The 26,648-nt window shown below is 41.1% G+C and overlaps 1 protein-coding gene across 1 annotated transcript; it reads right to left on the bottom strand.

Annotated features, from left to right (window-relative positions):
• LOC109833919 (probable glucan 1,3-beta-glucosidase A) lies at window positions 21,309–26,039 on the bottom strand. The gene is made up of 8 exons (XM_020401783.1): window positions 25,802–26,039; window positions 25,579–25,698; window positions 25,271–25,462; window positions 25,012–25,170; window positions 24,128–24,294; window positions 23,115–23,267; window positions 22,062–22,414; window positions 21,309–21,665 (listed from the first exon to the last, which is right to left on the bottom strand). Exons 1-8 carry the CDS (start codon window positions 25,991–25,993, stop codon window positions 21,478–21,480), a joined length of 1,524 nt encoding a protein of 507 aa, XP_020257372.1. The 5' UTR covers window positions 25,994–26,039; the 3' UTR covers window positions 21,309–21,477.

The following is a 26,648-nucleotide window of genomic DNA, read 5'->3' as shown; positions in this document are numbered from 1 at the left end:
TATCCTAGCGAGTATGAAATGCAACAATATATATGAGCTAGGATAAGCAATATACAATGAGATATATCCTATATATGCAAGGATATATAAACGACACAAGGGTAAACAATCTAAACAAGATAGTGGATGATATAGAAATGAGCTATGGACAATGGTGATATAAGATATGAACATAAATATGAATGAACGCCAAAGCACACTCAAACAAGCAATATGATCACGGAGTTCGGACATTCCGTCCTACGTCTCCGCTCCCCACTCCCGGGGAGAAATCCACTAACACAATCCGGTTTGGAAGCCGGAACTTCTCTAGTTCACCGAAAACTTCACAACACACTCGGTTTCTAGCTCACCGAAAACCTAACAATCTCACAATGTAACAAATATAAATTATTTTCTAATATGGATGAGAACACAATAAAAGCTCACACTCAATGTTACAACTCTCACAACCCTAATATATTATGAATGCAAATACAATAAGCTCAAGTGGGTGTGTGTAAACAATGAGTGAAATCAAAATCAAAACTAAACTCAATTAAAATCTAGCATATAGAAATAATGTAGCACAACTCAATGTTACAATCTCTCACCACCCAACTATACTATGTATGCAAATACTATAAGCTCAATGTGGGTGTGTGTAACAATGAGTAAAATAAAATCTAACTCAATTAGCAAACTAGCAATAATAAGAATATGAAAATCAATAATGAAATTGCTAGAGAAAAGAGTTAGAAAACTTCTCTATAAACACAAAGAAGAGGATGAAGAGGATTGAGAATGAATCCCTCAATCTGCAGTGAAAACTTCCTCCTTTGTAAACAGAAACCCAATCTTTAAACAAACAATAAAACCCCAAACCCTTGTTTAAAAACTTTGTTTAAAACTCTTCTTGATTACCTGAAAAGAGATCAGCAATTTGGTATTTATACCCTCTCAAAACTCAGCCAAAAACCCCAAGCCAAAGGACAACAAAGCCCCCAGAAAGCTCCTCAGAAAAGTAGCCGTTGTGCCCAACGGATCTATTGTCGGTCGACCGAAAATTCCGTCGGTCGACGAAAAAAAACGGAATTCGTCGACCGACGGAAAATGCCGTTCGACGCTGTTTGACACGGTTGAAAAATGAAGGAAAAGACCAAAACAGAGACATCGTCGGTCGGCCGAGTCCGGTCGACGGGGAGGGTATGAAGGTCAGGTGGGCGATAAATCAAGCTTTTGGTCGAGCGGTGCCGGTCGGACCGGACAACCTCTGGACCATGCTGAGGAAAGAATCATGATCGATCGACGTGCGGTCGGACCGAAATACTGGATACTTCTGAATACAGTTTTGAAAGCTGTATTCTGATTTTGCCATGTTTAAAATATCAAATAAATTTCCAAAAATATAAAATTTGGGAATGGATTGTAGACAATGATTATAAACATGCTACAGTGACTGGTTATCAGAAAGGACTTCGGCAAAATGAAAAATATGCATCATTTTAACAAAATAGTCAAAACATGAAATAGATAAGCCTTGAATTTTGATGTGTTTTGACATAAATTAACTTGAAACTTTGTGAAATGTTTTTATAGAACTTAGTAAAACATGTATATGATGATTGAGGTCTACTAAACTAAGAATACAATATTTTCACAAAATTCATATTTCTATGCGATGTTTTTCAAAAACACAATAGAAAATATGAAATCATATAATTTATATATATTATATCATAAAAAACTCAAAACATATATGTATATATATAACTATATATATACAAAAACCAAAACGTGTATGTGTGTATATGATTGAGCTTAAAGTACTAACACACATAATATAAATTCCTAAACTAAATTACCCAAGCAATGATCTTGATCTTCAATAAATTACCCAAGCAATCTTGATCTTCAATAAGCTTGACTTGGTACACTTTGCGGATGAAGCTTGAACTTGATCTCTTGAACTTTGAATAGCAAGGCTTCACCGACATTCCGCCAACCTCCATTTGATATGATCGTTTAAGGCGCAATCCATCCATCCTCCAACTACGTTGTTTGTCTACAATATATAAGAATGTACAAACACTAGACAAACAACATTAGTAATAAATTGTTTGAATCTCCCCCTTTTTGATGATGACAAACAATTTACAAAAAGGATATATGCATGAAAGAAAATGAATATATAAATTATGATTCACATGCATATAAACAAGAAAGAATATACATACTCACAATATTTCTCCCCCTTTGACACAACATCAAAAAGGGGACAAAAGAATTAAGAGAGCGAAGGCTCCCCCTATCAATAAGCATAGGTGAGTATCAAACAATTATAGGGAATGCTCCCCCTATCACAAAGCCATATAGAATATAGACAAAGAAAGATCATGGCAAATATGTGAGAAAACATAAATGAAAAGATATGCTAAGCATCACTCACATACAAACAAGATACAATGAGGACACATAATGATATGACATTATAAAGATAGTGTCTCATTATAAAAACCATGTATAAGAATAGATTTATGAAATCAAAAGAAGAGGAACATGAGAAACATGCAAAAAAATTTTCAAATGAAAACAAATCCATCAAAAGAAATCATAAATCAAAGTTTATATCCAAAAACGATGTTTGATCAATGAAGAACTTGATCAAACCACTCATAGAATACATTATAAACCACGAATAGATGATCCATAAGCACAAACACATAAATATCATCATATAAGTGAAGTATAATGAATTCAAAGCAATCAATCAAAATAAAATCTTTAACAAAAGAATTTCAAGAGAGGCAACAATATATCAAGCTCTTAAGCTTGTTACAACCCATATAATCATTCTAGCATCCGGTAAACATGATTTGGGAATAAACACCCAATAAATCCGGAGGGTTATATAAATGCAAACCTCTCATCAAAACGAAACTAATAATCATGAAAACAAAATAATTTGATCAATGAAAAAAATATTGTTTTCATGTTCAAAAATTTAAAGTATAATTTTTCAAAACCAAGAAAAAGAAAAATAAAACATTAAAATTATTGGTTTAAAATCAAAATTGTTTTGGTACCCAAGTAATATTGGTACCAAAAAGTTTAGGGACATGACCCCTATCATTAAAGCTCAAAGCCCTTGGGTTATGAACCCATTTGGGCGCATTTAGTGCACGAGTCCGGTCATAGCAATAATTATGCAAATGACTCATTCGATTGCAATAAGTGCAATGAAGAGGATGCATTTGGTTATGTTGACCATGTGCATGTGCACGAGGAACATTTGCAAATAAAGATTGTTTTTTAGAATTATTTTGCAAATGAGAAACATCATTAAACAAAGGTGGTCTACTTGAGAAATTTGGCAAGTTTGAATAATTTTTAAAATCATAACAAAACTTTGCCAAATGGCCAAATCTACCACAAATATCACACTTAAACTTTTGTGGCTTAATAAAATCATTTGGCAAAGGTGAAGTCTTTTTCAAATCATAGCAAAATTTTGCCAAATGGCCAAAACGTCCACAAATATCACATTTAAACATATTTGCATGTTTATGATGTGCATGATAAGCATATGCATGTGTATGTGATGAGGAAGCTACATGAGATGCACAAGAAAGATTAATATTCTTATGTTTTTGTGCATCATAACAAAATCTAGCAAGATGGCCTTTACGACCGCAATTTGTGCATTTGTAGACTTTGCTATACATGTGTGCATGATGTATAGGATGTTTAGATGTTTTAGCATGAGACTTAGCACACATGTCCATAAGTTTCTTATGGTTATCAATGCATGTTTTTAAAGTTGAATCTAAGCATGATATGCGTTCCTTAACAAGATTCAAATCATCATTATGCATAACATCATTGATAATAGAAGTAGAGCATGTATGATTATTCTCAAAAGAATTTAGTTTATTTCTAATGCATTCTACTTCTAGCATGGCATTTTCTTTCTCATGAGATAAGCTAGAAATTGATGAGGTTAATTTTTCATTTTCCAAGTTTAACATATCATTGTTTTGTTTAAGATTTTCATTTTCTTTAGCAATGATATCAAACTTGGATACTAGCTTCTCATGATCGGATTCTAAATTATCATGCTTGCATTTTAAATCATTAAAATCTTTATGTAATTTGTTGTAGGCATGCAATAATTTCTTAGATGCACAAACAAGTTCATCACTAAATAATTCATTATCGAGTTCGAACTTGCAAACCTCACTAGGGCTATCGCCTAGTGGCCGTGTGCATGATGAAGCTCCAATATTACTTGAGGAAGAGTCCGCCGGAATCCTTTGGATCTCCTCCAAGTTACCATGATGTGCTTCTATGAATGTCCACAATTTGTAAGCACTATCAAAAGAAACAAGCTTGTTAGAAATAGAAGAATCAAGTGCATTATGCATATATTCTAACACAATCTTGTTCATGGTAAACAATCTTTTGTCATTTTTACTCCACTTGGATTTCTCCATAGTGGGTACAATATAAGCATTATCAATAATTCCCCATAGATCAATATTTTTAGATTGCACAAAAAGTTTAAATCTAGAAGCCCATTGTGCATAGGGAAAGTTAATGAATTTAGGAGCAACATTGGATTCATAGCCTAACAAAGGTGCACAATTCATGTTCATGATAAATATATGTGTGCAAGCAAGACAAATGCAATCAAAGTAAGATTAGCACAAAAAGATAACTTGGATCTTTAACTCAAGGAGATTAGACCTTAAATTAAAGAGCACCAAGCTCTGATACCAATTGTTAGACCCTAGAGGGGGGGTGATTAGAGTCTTATGCTAATCTAATCCGATTTAAATGCCAATTAAAATTAATTAACAAGTTATCCTAGCGAGTATGAAATGCAACAATATATATGAGCTAGGATAAGCAATATACAATGAGATATATCCTATATATGCAAGGATATATAAACGACACAAGGGTAAACAATCTAAACAAGATATTGGAAGATATAGAAATGAGCTATGGACAATGGCGATATAAGATATGAACATAAATATGAATGAACACCAAAGCACACTCAAACAAGCAATATGATCACGGAGTTTGGACCTTCCGTCCTACGTCTCCGCTCCCCACTCCCGGGGAGAAATCCACTAACACAATCCGGTTTGGAAGCCGGAACTTCTTCTACACACTCGGTTTTCTAGCTAACCGAAAACTCTACAACTCACACTCTTGCAATCACACTCTACACCCACTAAGTGTTGGACCTAGCCGTGTCTCCCTCAAGTGCTCGGTTACAACCTCTCCCTAGTAAAACCCTAAACCCTTGTTTAAAAACTTTGTTTAAAACACTTCTTCATCATTTGAAAAGAGATCAGCAATTGGGTATTTATACCCACTTGAAGTCTCAGCCAAAACCTCAAAACAGAAAGACCAAAAGGCCCCCAGAAAAACCAACTCAGAAATAGCCGTTGAAGTCTAACGGCTCTATTGGCGGTCGACCGACAGAACGTTCGGTCGAACGAAAAACGGAATTCGGTCGACCGACGGAAAATCCGGTCGACCGTGAGCAGGTTTGAAAAATGAAGAAACAAACAGAGACATCGTCGGTCGACCGCATCGGTCGACCGATAAAAAATCAAGCTTTCGGTCGACCGGGCCGGTCGACCGACAAACTCTCTGGACCATGCTGAGGAAAGAATCAATGATCGGTCGACCGGTGCGGTCGACCGAATACTGATACTTCTGAAAAACAGTTTTGAAAGCTGTATATCTGATTTTGAAACACTGTTTAAAAATATCAAATAAATTCTAAAAAATGTAAAACTTTGGGGAATGATTGTAGGCATGCTAATAAACATGCTACAGTGACTGGTTATCAGAAAGGACTTCCAAAATAAAAAATATCATCATTTTACAAAATAGTCCAAAACATGAAAATATGATATACTTGAATTTTGATGTTTTGACATAAACTAACTTTTGAAACTTTGTGAAATGTTTTTATAGACTTAGTAAAACATGTATAAACTGATATTGAGGTCTATAAACTAAGAATACAATATTTTTACAAAATTGCATATTCTATGCAATGTTTTCAAAAACACAATAGAAAATATGAAATATATAATTTCATATATATAATCATAAAAACTCAAAACACATGTACGTATATATATATAACTATATATATGCATAGAAACCAAAACTTATGTATATATATATAACTATATATATATACGAAGAAATCAATAAATGTGTGTGTATAGATATTGAGCTTAATGTATTAAACACACATAATATAAATCCTAAACTAAATTACCCAAGCTTGATCTTGATCTTCATTGAGCTCAACTTGGTACACGTTGTGGATAAAGCTAAACTTGGATCTTGAACTTGAATTGTACGATGCTTTACTCCACAATTCCGCCAACCTCCTCTTGATATGATCGTTGAAGCACAATCCATCCAACCTCCAACTCGTTGTTTGTCTATAATAAATAAGAAAACACAAATACTAGACAAACAACATTAGAAGTAAATTGTTTGTTAAACATCATCAAAACAAGAAGGCCAACAAGTTAAGCATGTAAAAATTTTATTATTTTAATTAAAAGTCTAAATTAAGGCTTTAGTAAAGTATACTACTTTGAAAATTATTTCTTAAGAAATTTATTTAGAGTTATCATAAAAGATAAACTTGAGTACATAAAAAACTAGGGATTAGAAAATTTAAACATTATCAAATGAATTAATTATTACTTAACTCTATCAATTTGGCAAGTGACAATATTTTTTTGATATTATTTTAGAAAGAAAGAAGAGAAAGAAAGAAAAAGGAAAAAAAAACATGACATAAATGCAACAAAAAAGGTAAAGTAAAGAGGAAAAAATAACTAATTCTCACCCCCACACCTAAATTTTGCATTGTCCTTAATGCAAACTCTATGATGCACAAAGTAATGCAGATAAGAAGTGAAGTACTTACATTTGGTCGGCTGACTTAGAGGATAAAATCTGCAATTACCTTTGGTCTGAGGAGGATGAAATCAAAATTTTATTCTTTTTTTTATTCTTTTCTTGTCTTTTCTTTTCTTTCTTTTCCTTTTTTTCTCTTTTTTTACAATCGAACAAGAAACTCTCAAATGAGAGAAGAATAAATTCTTTTTATTATTATCGATGCTAGCATCGATGCTCCTATCAAAATTCTGACTTCATGGTTGGCTTCATTGTTTGGAGAGAAAGTTAATGTCTTCATTGATGTAGTCAATACAACTTCAGTCGTTACAATAACAATAAAAAAGATAGTCTTTTTATAAGACTATTACACAATGAAAACGAAAAAAATACAACTCTCGTCAAAACAAACGCAACAGACGTTTTTCCTCCGCTGCTTGCGTGAGATTTTGGCTTGTGACGTGGATGTTGATATCAGTGGACCACCAAACGATCAAATCAGATCCGGTGCTTCGTTGATTTGCGAAGGAATTAAAAAACCAAAATAATTATCTCGGCAACAGCGAGATAACCATTCTTCTCGAGATCACCGCAACGGGGCGATCTTAAGGCAAAGAACCGGGCTGCAGATCTGACGAACTCTTCTTCTTTATGCTAAAGAATTCACTAAAGTCTCCTCCTCCTCTCTGAAATTCTTGGCTCTCCAGTCCTCAATTCAGCAGGGTTTCGCCGACGCTCGAGAATTCCAGCCTGAAAAAATAAAGGCCCTGGGGCTGTATTTATAGGTTTCGGGACCTCTGTTTTCGAATAAGAACAGCCGATTCCCTCTTATCCTTGGTTGTAACCACTTAACCATGTTCATGGATGATATTTTATCAGTTAGAGCAAATCCAGGCGGTTAACGGCCGAAAAAACACAAAAAATAGCCAAAATCAGCTTTTTCGGGTTGCAGACACCCGCGGGTGTCTCGGCGTGGCCGAGACACTTGAGAGTGTCTCAGCTTGGCCAAGACACTGGGTGTCTCGTCCAAGCCGAGACACCGATTGGTGTCTCGGTTTAGCTCAGGGCTTGGTCTCGCACGTTTCGTCCGTTTTCGCCGTATTTTCATCATCCGAAATCGAAATCACGCGATCCACAATGCGTCGGAAAGCCGATGAGGAGATCTACAAGCTCTCATGATTGAATTATGTATGGAGTAAATGTGACATGAGGGGCACTTCGTCTTTCGTAAGCGACGTGTAGCTCCCAATTCATTCGTGTTTCGATTATTCTGAAATTCTGTTGCTTCGCATGGTCCGTCGACTCACTTCATGCATTCGTCATTATCAAATGAGCTTCTGTGACTTGAATAACGATGTTCATCGTCTCCTCTCCATCTCGAGCCGCGTGCGAGGACCTATTGGTAATTTTTGACACCTACAGATACCCCCTCCAAAGTGTTTCAGTCTCGTTTCTTTTATAGATGAGCCTAGGTAATTTTTGACACCTACAGATACCCCCTCCAAAGTGTTTCAGTCTCGTTTCTTTTATAGATGAGCCTGAAATACTTTGGATATGATCGGTCCAACCTTCAGTCGGTGTAAAAGGACCTGTAGTTAGCTTTGATTCTTGACTCCTTCGATTTTCAATCTATTCGATATTTTAACGAATAGCTAAAGTTCTCCCGACGCTGCGTTTATCGTCTTGCCGTCGTCAAAATCTTGAATCAAAACCGGTAAATTGATTTTGGCTCGTATCATCAAGTTAACTTTGAACTGACCATCTCCATCACGATATATATTGACTTGCGTTGATCTTCATCGCAACGCGTTGACTGGCGTTGACCTAGGGTTACGCGTTGACCGGTGTTAATCTAAGGTTTCGGATCGCCCAACGTTGGCCTAAGGTTTTGGATTGCCCGGCTTTAACTTATCATCATAACGTATTGACTGACGTTGACCTAGGGTTACGCATTGACCGGCGTTAACCTAGAGTTTCGGATCACCCGACGTTGACTTTTTCATCACAACGCGTTGACTGTCGTTGACCTAGGGTTACGCGTTGACCAGCGTTGACCACTTAAGGTTTCGGATAGCCCAGCGTTGACTTTTTATCATAACGCGTTGACTGTCATTGACCTAGGGTTACACGTTGACCGGCGTTGACCTAGGGTTTCGGATCGCACGACGTTAACTTTTCATCGCAACGCGTTGACTGCCGTTGACCTAGGGTTACGCATTGACCGGCGTTGACCTAGGGTTTCGGATCGTTCACCGTTAACGTAGTTTATACTCGTACGTTTGCTGGAGTAAATGGTACATGAGGGGTGCTTCATCTTTCATAAGCGACGTGCAGCTCCCGATTCATTCGTGTTTCGATTATTCCGAAATTCCGTTGCTTCGCATGATCCGTCGACTCACTTCATGTGTTCGTCATCGTCAAATGAGCTTCTGTGACTCGAATAGAGACGTTCATCATCTCCTCTCCGTCTCGAGCTACGTGCGGGGACCTATAGGTAATTTTTGACGCCTACAGATACCCCCTCCAAAGTATTTCAGACTCATTCTTTTATAAAAAAAGTCCGGAATGCTTTGGATAAGACAGGCACTGCCTTCAATCTCTTCAGTATTTCGTTGAGGAGATCACATAAAAGGACCTATGAATTGCCTCAATTATTGACTTCTTTAACGTTCAGTCTATTCAGTATTTTGTCGAATAGATGAAGTTCTTCCGGTACTGCGTTTATCGTCTGACCATTGTCGAAATCTTAAACTGAAGTTGATACGTAAGTTTTTTGAACTTAGCTTGTGTCTTTGAGTTGACGTTGACCTGATCATCTTCGTCAGAAGTTCATATCTGAATGCGATTGAACTCCCTGGAATCATCCTTTGCTTTATTTTAACGAAATTGCTAATGCGTTGACCTGCATCGATCTTTACTGTAGCACGTTGACCGGCGTTAACCTTTGCTATAACGCGTTGACCAGCGTTAACACAGTTTATACTCATACGTTTGCTGGACTCTACACAGTTTAAGCTCTTAAGGCATTGGAGCGTGGCGGTCCCAAATGTTAGGGCTGCAGGACCAACTGTTAAAGATGATTCATCTGCATGTAGGGCTCTTATTCTGAAATTGTTGGATGCTCAAGTCACGAGACCAACTAATGGGGCTGGTGCGTCAATGACTCTCACATTTATAGGATTTTTGGCAAACCCACAGCCATCAACGGGTTTGATTAGCCTTTACGGACTACCGTTTAAGTGGGGCTAGTATGCATATTGTTTAAATCTGTTCTGCAAGTAACGTTGTGCTAAAAGAGTTAACTCTTTTAGTGCTACGATATTGAATACGTAGACTTTGTCTTTCTCACGGGAATAGACTACCCGGCCTCATGCATCAGATGCAGACTCAGGATTTTTGGCAAATCCTCAGCCATCAACGGATTTGACATGCCTTTACCGACTACCGTTTGAGTCGGGCTAGCGTGCAAATTGTTTAAGTCCGTTCTGCACGTAACATTGTGCTAAGAGAGTTAACTCTCTTAGTGCTATGATATTGAATACATAGACTTCGTCTTTCTCACGTGAAAAGACTAAACGGCGACGCGTGTTAGGCGTAGACTCTAGGATTTTTGGCAAACCCTCAGCCATCAACGGGTTTGATTAGCCTTTATCTACTACCGTTTGAGTCGGGCTAGTATGCAGATTGTTTAAATCTGTTCTGCAAGTAACGTTGTGCTAAAAGAGTTAACTTTTTTAGTGCTACGATATTGAATACGTAGACTTCGTCTTTCTCCTATAAAAAGACTAAACAGCGATGTGTATCAGACGTAGACTTAAGATTTTTAACAAATCCTCAGCCTTCAACGGATTTGACGTGCCTTTACCGATTACCGTTTGAATCGGGCTTGCATACGGATTGTTTAAGTCCGTTCCGTATGTGACGTTGTGCTAAGAGAGTTAACTCTCTTAGTACTACGATATTGAATACGTAAATTTTGTTTTTCTTATGGGAATAGACTACCCGGAAATGCGTGTTAGGTGCTGACTTATCCCTACTTAGGCTTCGGAATAAAATTCCCCAGACTCGGATTCTGGTGTCTTCTTTAATCGGTGAAAGACTAAACCGGCAACGCGTGTTAGGCGTTGACTTATCCCTACTTAGGATTCGGGATAAAATTCTCCGTGCATGTAAGGCACGGAGTGTGGTGTTATTAATAACAACCTGTCATAATATCGAATATGTGGGCTTTTGTCTTTTTCATGGCCAAAGACTAACCGGCAACACGTGTTAGGCGTTGGCTTATCTCTATTTAGGAGCCGAGATAAAGTTTCGCACGCGTGTAAGGCGCAGATTTTAGTGTTATTAATAACAGCGTGCCACAATATCGAATATGTGAGCTTTTATTCTTTTTACGGTCAAGAACTAACCGGAAAGGCGTGTTAGGCGTTGGCTTATCTCTATTTAGGAGTCGAGATAAAGTTCCCCGCGCGTGTAAGGTGCGGATTTTGATGTTATTAATAACGGCCTGCCATAATGTCGAATATGTGGGCTTTTGTTCTTTTTACGGTCAAGAACTAACTGGCAACGCGTGTTAGGCGCTGACTTATCTCTACTTAGGATTCAGGATAAAATTCCCCAGATTTGGATTCTGGTGTCTTCTTCAATCGGTGAAAGACTAAACCTGCAATACGTGTTAGGCGCTGACTTATCCCTACTTAGTATTCGGGATAAAATTCTTCATACGTACGAGGCACGGATTATGAGAGTTGAAAAGATGGTGTCTTCTCTTGGGGCAAAGACGAACCCGACACCGGAGAGGAAAAATTTTATATTCTATCTCCAGTTATACCAGAAACTCAAAGTGGGATCTCCACTTTGAGAATCCGCGAGGCGAAACTAAGAGTGGGATCTCCACTCTGAGAATCAAAAAGATTCAGATTACCCTAACTGTCGGAAGGTTTGATTACCGAACTAAATGTGGGTTTCTCGTTTATGGAGAGTGAATTGTGGTTTTGGCTCTAACTATAGGAAGGTTTAACCAAATAGGAGGTTTGAGACGACCTAACTGTAGGAATGTTTGATCGCTTAATTTGAAAGTGGACCTCTCGTTCATGAAAGGAATCGAGAGGAGATTTTGATTGTGGTCCTAACTGTAGAAATGTTTGACCAGGTGGGAGGTTTTGTGGTGGAAGACTGTGAGTTGTCAAACACCAATGTGAGTTTTGTGAGGGAAAATTAATCCAACAAAGTGATCGAATTTTGTCTCAACAAAAGAGTGTTCGGAAATCACAGTGGGAGTTTAGTGTTTATCACTTTGTTCATAATGATTGGGTTATCCTTAAGAAAATTACATGTAGCATTCTTTCGGGAACTTCCTGTAGACGGTAAAAAATACCTCTATGGGTTTACAGGAAATGCGCCTACAAGAAGAACTCACACGTTCAGTTCTCTAGCGTGGGCCTAAACCGCGTAGACGTCAAATGTACTCAAGTCCAGGTGAGCCTAACAATCGGCTCGCCTACACGAGTTAAGATCGATTAGAATAGTGGAAATTCGCCTTCAGCCCAACTCGCCTGCCCGAGTCCGAAGTCGAATCCGCCCACAAACCTTAAGACCATCAGTACAGTTGGATATCCGCTGCCCCACGTGCTGAGATGGGCCTTCCCATCCCTCTCGACCCGAAGGAAGAGAGCACAGTACCCCAAGACCGTCAAACGGCCGCTCACAGTACGCACAGCACGAAGGAATGGACAGGTGTCGAGTCGACCTGAGCATTCATAAATGCGGCTCACCTCAGTTGTCTGAGTCAGGAACTGGATCCGCCGGCACTCGGCAAGTTGGCCAGGTCCACTCGAGTACTGTACACCTACTTCGCCACCTCTCCTGACCGGAAAAGAGAAGACACCGTGCTCAAAGCACACCGGACGGTCGCGCACAGCATGAATGATCAGACAGAACACCCCATCAACCTGTGAACTCATAAATGCAGTTCATTAATGCTGGTCAAGTCCACTCGAATAGCGGGCGCCCGTTGCCTCATATACAAGGATAGGCCTTCTCATTTTAGGTGATGCGACATAAAGCATAATCCCTCGAATGACCATTCATGGTATCGAGGAGCAGCTAGACGTCTCTGAAGAAGATATGGTCACATCCCATAATTCAAGGAGCAACCACGCTGTCTCTCCGTTACTTAAGGACTTCTTCTAGCCACGAAGAAGGGGTTCAAACCCATTTCAACTTTTCTTCCAAGTCAAGAAGAAGAGACTCAACTGTTCTAGCTATTGAGCAATCCGTTCATAGTAAAGATCAGCTGATTGAACCATAAGCTCTCTGCATAATCTTTGCATTGCAGCGCCTCTGCCTAGTTCCGAGCTCCGATCGCCGGCGAACCAAGCAGACTCGAACTCTATTGCCCCGAGCTTCTACTGCGTACTGAAGCTCCCCAGCAACCTTGTTCAAACGGTCAAAGGGAAGCGAACTCGACACGAGCATCGAGCGAAGCGTCCTATAGCCACCTAAAGATCCCGCACAAACAAAGAGGGCCTTCCCTCTGCTTCTGTTGTAAACATTTGATTTGTTAGTTTGTAATAAGCTTTCTTATAAATACAAACGAAGCTCCCTTTTTCGGGAAATCAAATTTTCACCCTACAGAAGATGGCGACCACAGTGGGAGAAGCTGTTTCGTCGAACGAAATGGTGGTGTCTCAGTTTGATGAGGTTGTTGTCGGGACGACAGTGGAGTCCCTAGAAATAGAGTTTGACCAGGCCAAGTACGAAGAGTACTTGTCCTCCTCCTCCTCTGGTGGCGATGCGTCCCGCAAACGTCACAGAGTCGTGCGCCGAGGCCGACCTCAGACGGTCAAAGCCTCCGCACCTGATTCATCGGAGGAACCCACTCCCTCGCAATCGATCAGGGCCAACCCAGAGATCGAGCGCAAGGGGCAGATGTCTGCCAAATGGGTCGCCAAGCGATCCCTACAGACACCTATCCCAAAGGGAACGCCGGTTCACTCCGGCACAGACTGCACTGCCGCAACCCGCGGCGACGCTCTCCTCACTGGGAGAGCTAACCAACGGCGATGGCAAACACTCGTCAGACAGGAGGTCCAAGCCTCCGCTTCTCATAATGGCCTGAACCATCATACAGGCCCGAGAAACACTAGACGAGAAGGCAAACTGCCCGATCTCGGAAGGCCCTCCAAATCAGGAGCGCCAACCGAAGAAGGCAGAGCCGCCCGCTCGGGAAGACTTCGCTTCTTAGGTCATATCCCTGATGCGAATAACTCACTCTCAGCAAGTGAGCCTACCCGAGTAGGCGAATCTTCGAAGGCTGGCGAGCCTCGCCATAACCATTTGGCGGATAAACGTAAAGGAAAGGAAGTGGGCGGTTCTTCCCGAACCCGTTCTTCCAAACGTAGGGTTGAGACCCGCCTACGCACTGGAGTTCGCCCTAACGCGAAGACTCGCCAGTCAAGGCGAGATTGCCTAACTCCAACACCAAGGCGTCCCACCCAACACGCACCAGAGAGCGCGCCCAAAAATCTCTCATCCGCTCACCCGAGCGACTCTTCTGAGGCCGGGGGTTGTCACCAACCACCCGTAGAAGACCTCAGAGAATACTTAACTCGCAAACGCACTATCCACGAGGCGAATCCCCAGTGCTATTGCGAGAGACTCATCCACACAGTCCTCGCCGACTGTCAATGCGTCGGAACGGCGAAACCTTTCGACCAAGGCCTTCCCGCCAAAGGCACCGTCACCAAGGAAGGCGCGCTGCCGACGACCTAGAGCTCGCGTCCGCCACAGTCAACATGACGGATAAGGGGAAGGCGGTACTCTCAGACTCGCCAGACTCGGACTCCGTCCTGAGACCTAACACCCGGTTCGCTCGACGCCGGCAAGACGGCATATTCCAGCGAACACGTAGTCGCAGAGGGGCGAGTATTGGGTTTGACTATTCCACCCTAGCACCTCCCTCCTACGGAGAAGACGAGGTTCATTCGGCCGCAGCCACATCTCAGACCTCGCGCTCAAGTCCTCCTACGGAGAAGACGAGGTTCATTCGGCCGCAGCCACATCTCAGACCTCGCGCTCAAGTCAAGATGCGCAGGCGAGGGCGCACATGACCGAGCTCAACTCCGAGCAAACAATGGCCCAGAAACTGGAGGAGCAGCAGGCGACCATCAACTCTCTAAGAGAGATGATGGAGCAATTGCTGAACAACAAGAAGAAGAAAAGGACCCAACGTCCCTTGCCCCGACAAACTAGGGATAAGGAGTGGGTACCACCTCACCGTCCAGTGGATGAAACGGAGGATAATCAGCATTCTGATTACTCCTCCAAAACGTCGATAGGAACGTCACACACTGGGGATAGCACCCGTGACAAAAGATTCGACGAGTTCCAGGACCAACTAAACGCTCTGAAGCTTCAGCAAAATATGAACAAGCTGGGGGTGGTACGTCCCTACCCTACAGAATGAGACACGGTCCCATACCCAGCGAAGTTCAAGCCCATCAGCTTGTTACAGTTTGATGGCAAAGGGTCACCTTCGCAGCACATCTACTACTTCATGGCGCAAACTGGATTCCTAACCGGGAATAACGCCATTCTCACTCGACTGTTCATAGGTACCCTCAAGGGGGTGGCCTTTGAATGGTTCCGCAAACTGGAACCCGGCTCCATCAAAGCATGGGCCGACGTTGAGAAACTCTTCCTCGCCCGCTTCTTCGACGACGACACCGAAGTGTCAATGGCCACTCTCCTTGCTGAGAAGCAGCGGAAGTCGGAGTCAGTCAACGACTTCGTGAAGAGATTTTGGAATCGGTCAGTCCACTGTCGGGACCAAGTTTCCGAGGCGACATTGATCGAGATGTGTCGCAACAACCTGTCGATCCATATCTTGTCCAAGATAGGGGCAGTGGAAACCCGGACTTGGAAAGAGCTTGTTCGCCAAGGCGAACAAGTTGAAAATATGATCAAGAGGCTAGAGGCTGAAGAGCCGCAGTCCAAGAAGGGAGCTACGGAGCCAGCGGCGCCAAAGAACCCTCCTCGATCAAAGGGGAAAGAGGCTATGGCCGTAGACTCTACTGCGGCGCCAAAGTTCGTTCAAAAGCCGAAAACTAGGCAATTTGAACCACGCCCCCAGCGACAATATGATTTCAAAGAAGACCAGGTAGTGGCGACCCTCGACACTCTGCTCAAGAGTGGGCGGATTAAGTTTCCAGAAGCCGTCAAGCCTGAGGAGGCAAACAAAACCGGTGACCCAAGTTACTGTGCATATCACGGGTCTGACTGGGGTGCTACAGTAACCATAGGTTGGATGGTGTGCTACAGTACCACGGGTCTGACTGGGGGTGCCACAGTAACCGCGGGTCGGATGGTGTGCTATAGTAACCGCGGGTCGGACGCGCTACAGTGATCTGATCGTACAAAGAAGTAAAGTTTTGACTATGCTAAGATTTGAATCTGAAAAATCTTAAAACATGAAAGTTGTAGATCTCTTCGTCAGCTTTCCAACGCATTTTGAATCAGCTTAATCGGAGGTCGTACGAAAGAGTTAAGCCCAAAATACCGAAGATGTTTCAAACTGACCCGCGCAGCGGCGGGGCGGAAAGATATCTCAAACTGACCCGCGCAGCGGCGGGTCGGATCAGTCCGACCCGCGCGGCGGCGGGTCGGATCAGTCCGACCCGCGCCCACGCGGGTCACATCGGTCCGTCTCGCGTCCAGAACTGCCTGTAACCTCCAAAACGCATTTTTAGGCTGTTTCGATCGGTTTCTTCTGTTCCAGAGGTTCATAACTGCCTAGATATCATCCCCAAACGTGGTTAATCAGTTATTAACTGAAGATAGAGCCAAATCACTTGTTCTCATCCAAATAACCACTTCCGAAGCTTATAAATACGAGCTCGGGTGTTCATTTCTCAAGGGCAGAGTTATTATCAAGACGTGGATGTGCTGCTGGATTGAGGAGTCAAGGAGCACGAATTTTAGCGAAGGCAAATCAGATCCCGGCGAACTTCAGCATAAAGAAGGAGCTATTCGAAGGATCTGAACCTCGTCCGTCCGTCCCTTGAGATTAGGCTTGTTCTTAATCTCGAGAAGAGCCCTGATTTCGCTTGGTCGATTTCAGCACTTCAAATTAAATACTTCCTCGGCGAAGGCGAATCTCTGCCGAATTTTCCATCAACCGGATCCAGATCTAAGGCGGTCCACGGATAAACCCCGGCACAGGCAAAGATCCCACGCAAGCAGAAGACCGATAAACGATCTCTGCGTTTGTTTTGACGAGAGTTGTAAACTTTTGTTTTCATTGTGTAAAAGTCTTATAAAAAGACAATCTTTTTTTGTTTTCATTGTAACGATTGAAGTTGTAATGAATACCGCAATGAATACATCAATTTTCGACGCAAACAAACTGGCGACCACAGTGGGAGACTGCAGCTTCGCTGCCGGAGCTGTCATGTCGCAACCTCGGATCTATATCCCGGTTGAAGAAGTGGTCGAATACGAGTTCGACCAACTGAAGTTCGAGGAGTATCTGTCGTCCTCCTCCTCCAGATCCTCTGCCTCTCGCAAGCAAAGGAAGATCAACGCCCCCGTTGCTGCGGTAGCTGAACCTTGCAACGCCCTTCTGTCCTCCGACGAGTCTGGATCTGCAGACCTGAACTCCTCCTCAATCAAGGGGTTGAGTACAGAAGGCGCGCCCACTCTATCGAAGAGAGCTCGCCAAAGGCAGCGCCAACGCCTTGCACGCCAACTCGTTGGGGCTTTGGAGTCAATTGACGGGATCCGTTACGAGGCGGATCTGAAAATTAGGCAACGTCAAGCGCCCCAACAGCGGACAGATGTCCTCCCCTCCAAACCAATAGCAAATGAATGGATCCAAATCAAAAAGATCCGTTCAACTCTGGAGGAGCGAATTCAAAAGCGCTGCGCGCTTGCGCGCACGCGAATTCTTGTGCAAAAAGCACAAAAGATGCAGAAGAAGGACATAGCTAAGAAACAACCAAGACTGCATCAAACTTGGAGGCCAAAATCCAAAACGGCGGCCGAAAAGATCGAGAATCGCGGGTCACTTTTGGAGGCCAAAGTCCAAGACGGCGGCCGAAAAGATCGAAAAATGCGGGTCACTCAAATCCGACCCGCCGGTCTGCGGGTCACTTAAATCCGACCCGCCGAATCGTGGGTCACTCAAATCCGCCCCGCCAATCTGCAGGTCACTCAAATCCGACCGGCCAATCTGCAGGTCGCCCAAATCCGACCCTCCAAATTGCGGGTCACTTGGGTCCGACCCTCCACTTTGCGGGTCACCCAAATCCGACCCTCCACTTTGCGGGTCACCTGGATCCGACCCTCTAACCCGCGGGTCACTCAAGTCTGACCCGCGCCAGGGTAAAAACAGAAGACGTTATGCACATGTTTCGTCGATCCCTTCGAGTTCCGTACCTCCGGTGGGGCACCGTGACAGCGTGGATTTGTCCCGATTCAAGGTGAGGATAGTCGATCGCCTGGGTCCTTTGCACGAGGATCGAGGCAAAGTTCTGATCGAAGAACGCTTGGGTCCGGTGACTGAACCCTGAGCGACTTGTCGAGCTGGGGGTCGCACATGCCCTCACACCAATTTCAAGCCTTCTCATAAAGGGAAAACTCCAATTTCCACCCGCTTGGGGGTGTGTATCCAAAACCAAGAGCCTGTTGAGATCCTGCGCTCCCAAAAGCGTAGTTCTAAACACGTGACTCTTAAGAATGCTAATAAAGCGGCAAATCCCCTGAAAGAAACGTATTCATCTGACGATGACAACATTATACCAGGGGAGTCATGTCAACACACGATAGGTTTCTCTGGTCATCTGACCGATGAGTTGTACTATCGGGCTGAGGGTATGAACGAGTCTCGGAAGAGATATGCCCGAGAAACCAAATCTCACTGCTCGTGCGCCGAACTAATCAGGGCAGTATTATCAGCGTGCAGTTGCCCCAAGACCGCTCCGCAGAGGGTCTCGGTATCCGAGAGGATCTCTAACGGAATGACTAAGTCCAAACCAAAGCGTCTCCGTAAAAAGCGATCGATTGTTCAAGGTGACGAACTCCCGGAAGTCACAATAAATATGGCTGATAAGGGAAAGTCAATTCGACCTTCTAGCTCTGACCCACTTATATCTCATCGTCTAACCCGGTTGCGATCAGGGACCACTAGACGCAGGGACTACCAAAGAATACAGAGAGGGTTATCCTCGGACGATGAAGCATCGGATGCTAACTCTGCAGTCGCTTCTGACAATACGGTATCTAGCCCAGGGCAATCCTGCGAAGTGTTTATGATTAACACCGAAGAAGCAACTAAAATGGTTGAGGATGCTCTAGCCAAGCAGAAGCAAGCATTTAAATTCGAAATGGAAATGGCTATGTTGCGGATGAGGGAAGAGCATGACCAACAGATCCGAGCCTTGTCGAATCAGCTAGGTGAATCCGGTCGTCGCAACAATGTTAGCCAAGCAATTAGCGATTCAGACGTGGATGAATATATCATTGCTGATGACCCTCCCGTTGACCAGAACGCAGGGAGTGTTCCCACTAAAAACAATAATGCTGGGGGTGGTCCCACCAATGATAACGCGATTCTGTAATTTTTTTTTTGTAAATTCTTATTCAAGTTTAGTTCAAATTATCACATTATACTGAAACACATGATTAATCCATACAACCACATTATCAACTCACAAACTTAATGTACACACAGTTCAAAGAACACCTAATTGCATCCATACGTACATAACTTTGGCTCAAACTATCACATTATACCGAAACACATGTTTAATCCATATAATCACATTATCAACTCGCAAGCTTAATGTACACACGATTCAAAAAACACATAATTGCATCCATCTGAAAAAATAATTATGATATTGAAAATGACATTAATAAAAAAATGAACTATTACATTAGAAATACATGAAACACATACGATGAACTCAATTTATGGGAGCTGGGAAGTGGTGAATTTCGCGAGCGAGGATTCAGGGAGCGGCGGCGACAAAGTGAGAAATCATGGGCAAGGGAGGGCGGCAAGGGGGGACGCTGAGTCTAGTCGAGGGGCGCGTTGAGATGAACTCGAGAGATCGTGGATGGTGCCGGCTTAGGGTTGAGCTCGGCGTGAAGGGGAACTCGAGGTGAAGGGGTTCGGAGGCGAGCGCAAGAGAGGCGGGAGCGCGAGTCCGATGGTGATTGCAAGCGGAGGAGAGTAGGGGGTGGAGTAGATCTGGTCGAGGGATCGTGGATGGCGGCGTGAAGGGGGAACTCGAGTGAGGGGATCTGGACGAGGAGGGGCATATATATATTATATATATATATATATAATATATATTATATATATATATATATATTACCCTCCTCGTCGGTCAGCTCCGATATCTGTAAAGAAGCTAACGTGTGCATGAAGCAAGTTAGCGAAGCGTACAGGTTAACAAGACGACCGAATACACAAAACGAAAAGACGGAACGAATGCCCAAGTACCGAACCAACGCCGCGCACCTCGTGTGAGGTGGGTCCAGCCCGCGCAGACCCGCGCCCCCCGCGGGTCACCAGTGCCCGTCGCGCAGATTTTATTCCCAAACTCGTTTTCGACGATTTTTAAGCGGTTTTCGTAAGATTTATCCATTCCAGGGGTTCCCAACTGACTTGATATCATCCACAAATATAGTTAGACCGTTATTAACTAAAGATAAGGTCAAATCACTCATTCTTATCCAAATACCCCCCAACCGAAGCCTATAAATACAGGCCTAGGGGCTCATTTCACAGGGGCAGAGATCAAGAGGGCGAAACGCTGTCGAATTGAAAAGTGGAGCCACGAATTTACATCGAGGGTTGGCAGATCTTAGCGAATTCCTGTGCATAAAAAGTAGAGTTCGAGAGATATGAAACCCGTCCCGTATTCTTCAGGATTTAAGCTTAGTCTTAATCTCGAGAAGAGCTGTAATCTCGCTTGGTCGGGATTACCGCTGCAGCGATTACTTCCTTCATGAAGTAAGAGCTTTGATTAACTTAATCTGTCAACCGGATCTGATCCGCGACGGTCCACGGATATTAACGTCACCGGCACAGGCGAAGTTCCCACGCAAGCAGCGGGTGATAAACGTCCGTTACACTGTTTGACAAGAGTTATACTATTTTACATTTTTATTGTATATGTCGATCTTATAAAAAGATCTACTTTTCTCGTTTATTTGAGTTTATTATAACGACCAAAGTTATAATAGATTCAAGGCAATGAAAACATTAACTTTTGACCCAAACACCAGGTTATCTAATACCACACTATCTTATTGCTAGTGCTTTAAAATAGTACAATCTTTATAGAGTTTGACTGAGATCACTTTTCTTCCCAATCTACACAGTTCAACTTCCTCCTTTTAATATAATATATTTAATATCATTAATTCTAAGTAAACGGAAATTTATTGCAATTAGAATATTGTATTTATTCATGAAGATTACATAAACCCATTTTATCCATGGTTAGTCCTATTAACCATCAATTCTACCCATCCAAATGTTGTCTATGAAGTGATTTTAATGTATCCATTAGTAATCATCCACTCTAAGCTCCAATGATTCTGTACATTCTTTAGGGTCCAATAAGCCCATCCAAAACTAGCCCGCCCAAATACATTCAACTCCGCTGCTGCAAATCTCTGATAATCCTCCTTCGTCGCATCGTTCACTTCCCACTCTGCCACCCATTCACCTAAAATCACAAAGCAATATAGTAATCAAACTTCATATTATTATCATTGATCCAAACTAAACAAGGGTTAGTTGCACATAGACTATGAGACATCATTTTTGAAGTTGCTACTCATGTAGTTTCATTTTAGAAGGTAGATCCAAAGATCCTCATGGTCAACTTTTGACTATTTACCCTTAGATATATAGACTCGATATATATCATTTAACTCAATGGTAATATCAATCAAAAGTTCACCCAAGATTAAAAAAAAAATCAGACATTGAACTCAAATGGTCTATCTGCTAGCTAAGCTAAAATTATAAGCTCGGCAGTAAGCTCAAAACAACAATACTACGAGAGGTCTATTTGCACTTACTAATTAACACATTAAACAATTTGAATTTTTGTACATACCAACTAAAACGAGAGGGCTGCCGTTGGATGAATCAACTGTGCTTAATTCTGCAGAACGATTGTTGTTCAAATAATCGATGTTTTGTTGAACATTAAGTCCATTGAAATTGCTCGTATAGAGATTATAATAATGCACGTCAACTACGGAGCCCTGTAAGCCGCTAGCAAATTGAAGCAACTCCGTTGGGCTCGCAGAGAGGCGATTGCACATGATCACGTACGCATCGATTGTGTACTTGCGAACCGTATTATACGCATCTTGGTAGTATTTCTTCAAGGTATCTAACGTGGCTCCGGGTGCTCGAGGCTCGTTGAGTAGCTCCATTGCTAGAAAACTGGGGCTCTTTGCGTACCTAAAAAAATGTAAATAGCAATTGTAATGCCCATAATAAGTCCAACATAGACATCTGGTATAGTTAATTGCATATAGACCCCCTGTTTTGAGCTTACTAGCCCTCTAAGTTTTGTCTTTGCAAATAGACTCTCTTGAGTGAAATTTTTTGACTTGTTTACCCACAGAGTCGACCTCTAAGGGTAAAAGAGTCAAGAAGAAAAAAAAAATCACTCAATAACAGTGGCAGATTATAAATTTATAATTTCATCTAGGGGTCCAATTACACTCGGGGAAATTTTAAGAATCACATATATGCCTTGTAGCATTTAAAGTCTGTCCCTCCCATAAATTTCAAAAATTCCATCCTAACCTATCTGGAAATACTAAAATAAGTTAGTAGCCAATTAAATTAGCTCATTAGAGAGTAAAAACTCGTTTAACTTTTCAGCGATCAAAGTCAAATAGGCTCACCGAAGCGAATAAAGTATACCAAGTGCCTTCTCATTGGGTACTATAGTTTTATAATATTATATTCTTCTTTTTTAGTAAATGAATACTTGTTATCTGTCTCCAAAATTAAAATTTTCTAGATTTGCCATTGCTCAAAAGAGTCTATCTAAACAAATAAGGCTAGAGGAATAGTAAGTTTAAACATCATACGACATATAATGCATCTCAATTAATCTTATCTAGTGTGGGATTAATGAATTAACGGTTACCTGTTGGTGAGGAAATCTATCACTGTGATAGTTTGAGCTATCGTATCGTTAGTGCCCCATTCTTGTGAGCCGTCTCTTGATGCACTGTGTTCATACCCATTTTGTGATCCTGGAGCAGCGTGGAGATCGATGATGACTTTGAGGTCATATTTTCTGCAAATTGCATGAATATAGAGGTCAATTTAAAAAAAAATAACTTAGTATAAATTTCATATAACCCCCCATATCTTATCCCATTTTGAGAACCCCCTTGAAGTTTAAAAATGTCATTTAACACTAACAACTTTGGTCGTGCCACAAAATTCTCTAAATGTTTGCAATCTTTTAAACATGCTCCCATAAATGTTACATGTTTATTTTTTAAATAATGTTAAAATCTAGGGACCATAAAGCAATATTTCATTTTTTTTTCTTCTCATAAGCAAATGTAAAAGTTTGAGGATTATAATTTTATGTTCTAACATGCTTATGTAGGTTAACATTTTTTTTTCATGAGTTTAAATCTGAGTTATTTTATGCAATGATATCTATTCCTTTATACAAATAGGAGGATCAGAGATTCACTGTTCATGCTACAGTAAATGCTACAGTAGCATTTACTGTGGCATTATTACTGCAGCTGATAATTAGTTAAAAATAGTACTGTGGCACACGGGTATACTGTAGCATTTAAAAGGTACTGTAGCAGAACGGGATACTGTAGCACTTTCAAAAATTCAAATCGTCCCATATTAAAAAACGGGATTACTGTAGCAAAAAAAAATACCGTGCTTTGCACGGACCGCAAACTAGTATTTTAGAAAAACCAAAATGTGTTCAACTGAATTTGAAATTGAATTCTTCTGATTCCATTTTAAAGTCCCCTCCTTTGCACCAGGGTTTTAATGAAAGTTGAGAGTTTCAACCCTTTACTCTTAACGTAAATCTTGCACATATGCTCCTTACTATATAATCTATATATGGTGAGTGTAAAAAGAGAGAGGAAGAAAACCTTTAGAGACTAATATACTTACTCTGCCCATGAGAAGGCGCGGTCCAAAATTTGCAATGAACCCTCAACAAAGGGCCATGGAGTAGGATTAATGGCGGTCCACCATCCAACTGGGATCCTCACTGCATTCAACCCATTCTGAGATATAAAGTTAAAGTCTTCTTCCACTATGAAGCTGTTCCAATGCTCCTGTATCAATGTAAAGTTGACTATTCAACACATTTTGTAGAGTTGACTATTCAAGGCAACACCAATGTCAAAGGTTAGCCAAATTTGACTTGCCAATTTTAACAAAATCACATCATTTTAAGTTGACCACTAAGTTTCGAAAGGTTAGCCAAATTTGACTTGCCAATTTTAACAAAATCACATCATTTTAAGTTGACCACTAAGTTTCGTCAAAAGTTGAGATCATAGAAGGTCAATTTTAACAAAATCACATCATTTTAAGTTGACCACTAAGTTTCGTCAAAAGTTGAGATCATAGAAGGTCAACTAGTTGAAGTCCGATAAGAAATACAATTTCATCTTTTCTTTTAATAATAATCATATGCTAGTTAATTCTGTATTATTTTTGTATTTCCTTTATATGAAAATTATAAGTCCAATACTTTCTATTAGATAAATAGCAAAAAAATACAATCACAACTAATAATTTGTTATCCAACTCATACACGTATGAATTGTATTCGTAGATGTTACTGTAAGAGTAATTAGGGGATAATGGGCAAGATTGAACGAGAAGATCGATTTCAAAACTTTATTTAGACCTTTAATAATATGATAAAAAGTTCCTTGTTTTGCCGCTAATTTATTTTTAGCCAATTATACACTGTAAAACATGTAAGTTTTATAGGCTCCTTGAGACGCAAATAAAATTTAACAATAACAAAATAAGAAACGTACTCTCAAGACCGGTGTAGCTTTCTCGGTTCCATAACCATTGGTTATCTGAAACTCCCCTTGCATTTTCCCCACAATGTTTATCAGGAACACAGATGGATCATCATTCCCCCAATTTGTGCTCTCTCCATAATCAGCTGTCACTAGTACATCCGTTTTCGCCTAATCACCACAATAATCACATAACATTCTAACATGAATAATGATTAAACTATAATTAACCGAAAAACATATTAATTAGTGGCAGCGACCAATCAAGCACCTGTAGGAAGGATCCATTTGGTGCTTTGATCCGCACCCGACTCGAGTCATTAGCATTCCTAATGATCTCAAATGTCTCAGATGGATCTGACGAGTCCGAAACTGCGACTACATCGGTTCCTCCTCCATCGAGTCCCATGAATTGACCGTTAAAAACCCGAAATTGGAAAGTGTTCTCCGTTATGCGCCATAACTAGTCATAACGAACAATACAAAATGAAAAACATCACATATTAGTTATATATGAAAACATATTAATGCATAGAATCATTATAAATATGGAAAAAAAAATGATAACAAATTAATTACTTTGAATGTCTCCCATCCAGAAGCAGATGATCGATTGGCGACGATGATAGTTCCGCCGCCACTCTCCGCACATAGATATTTATTTTGCGTGACTGATTTCAGTTGTAGCTGAGTCCCATCCTAGCATAATCAAACAGAAACAAGATTATAAGTTACATTACATTTTAAAGGCTAAAACAATTTGTTAATTTTACTGAACATAATTTTCTTGGACTTAATTTACCAAGAAATCCCCGTTGGGTATTCCATCGAAGAGGCTGGGCTTGATCCAGCCCTCAGTGACGAGCCAGCCTCCAAGATTCACAGCTCTAATCTTGGACGTTGAAGGAGATGGGGGAGTAGCTCTTGATGCATGAGATGGGGATATTATTATAAACAAAGGCAGAAAATAGAGAAGAAAATTAGATAACTTCATGATTCTTTACTCCCCTCTTACTCCTAGCTTTTTTCTGAGGAGGAGAGTTGTACTGTGAGAGGTAAGCTAATCAATGGGTGAGCAATATATAGGCGTTTGTATTGCTGTCAGTTAGCAGCCTATAGCTTTTCAAACGCTTCTCGAACATTAATAAGCGAAAGAAATAATGTGAAATAAAATAAAATATAAATATAAAATAAAATGGACTGTCACTGGGAGTTGTTCTCAAAGGTATTAAATTGGGGTTTAATATTTATTATATATCTTAATTAAAGATGATGTTTTTTCTACATGAACATACTTTTTTTTTGATGTAACATGAACATACTTTGTACTTGAACCATATCTTTTATGTTAATGTCCGCATCAGGAAAGATGTGCATATTCCTTCCGTATAAGTTGAGTATTGGTGTTTTTTTAATGGAAGTGTTGGTGTTTATTTGAGGCCACTATAGTTTGTGTATGTGCTTTGAGTCGTGTTGGTCTTTGCATCTCCAAAGTTGACCAGTTAATAAAACGCGTGGTTTTTGTTTCGTTAATTAATTTAATTTGATCCAATATTGAAAATAATAATAATGTGTTCATACTCAGCAACGGATGCTTACATCCTATTTCAACTTTCAATCACGATTTTGTTGGGGAGTCAACCCCCCCC

The sequence above is a fragment of the Asparagus officinalis genome, chromosome 3 (genome assembly GCF_001876935.1).
Source record: "Asparagus officinalis chromosome 3, Aspof.V1, whole genome shotgun sequence".
Classification (NCBI taxonomy): Eukaryota; Viridiplantae; Streptophyta; class Magnoliopsida; order Asparagales; family Asparagaceae; genus Asparagus; species Asparagus officinalis.
The sequence above is the reverse complement of the archived record's forward strand: the minus strand, read 5'-3'. Positions and strand labels throughout refer to the sequence as shown.

Excerpts from the sequence above, each read along its gene's own strand:
- LOC109833919 (XM_020401783.1), bottom strand. The coding sequence starts at position 25,993 with ATGAAGTTATCTAATTTTCTTCTCTATTTTCTGCCTTTGTTTATAATA. Across the intron at positions 25,699-25,801 it reads TACCCAACGGGGATTTCTTG|GATGGGACTCAGCTACAACT; the intron begins GTAAATTAAGTC and ends TGATTATGCTAG. Across the intron at positions 21,666-22,061 it reads CAGCCCTCTCGTTTTAGTTG|GTGAATGGGTGGCAGAGTGG; the intron begins GTATGTACAAAA and ends TTGTGATTTTAG.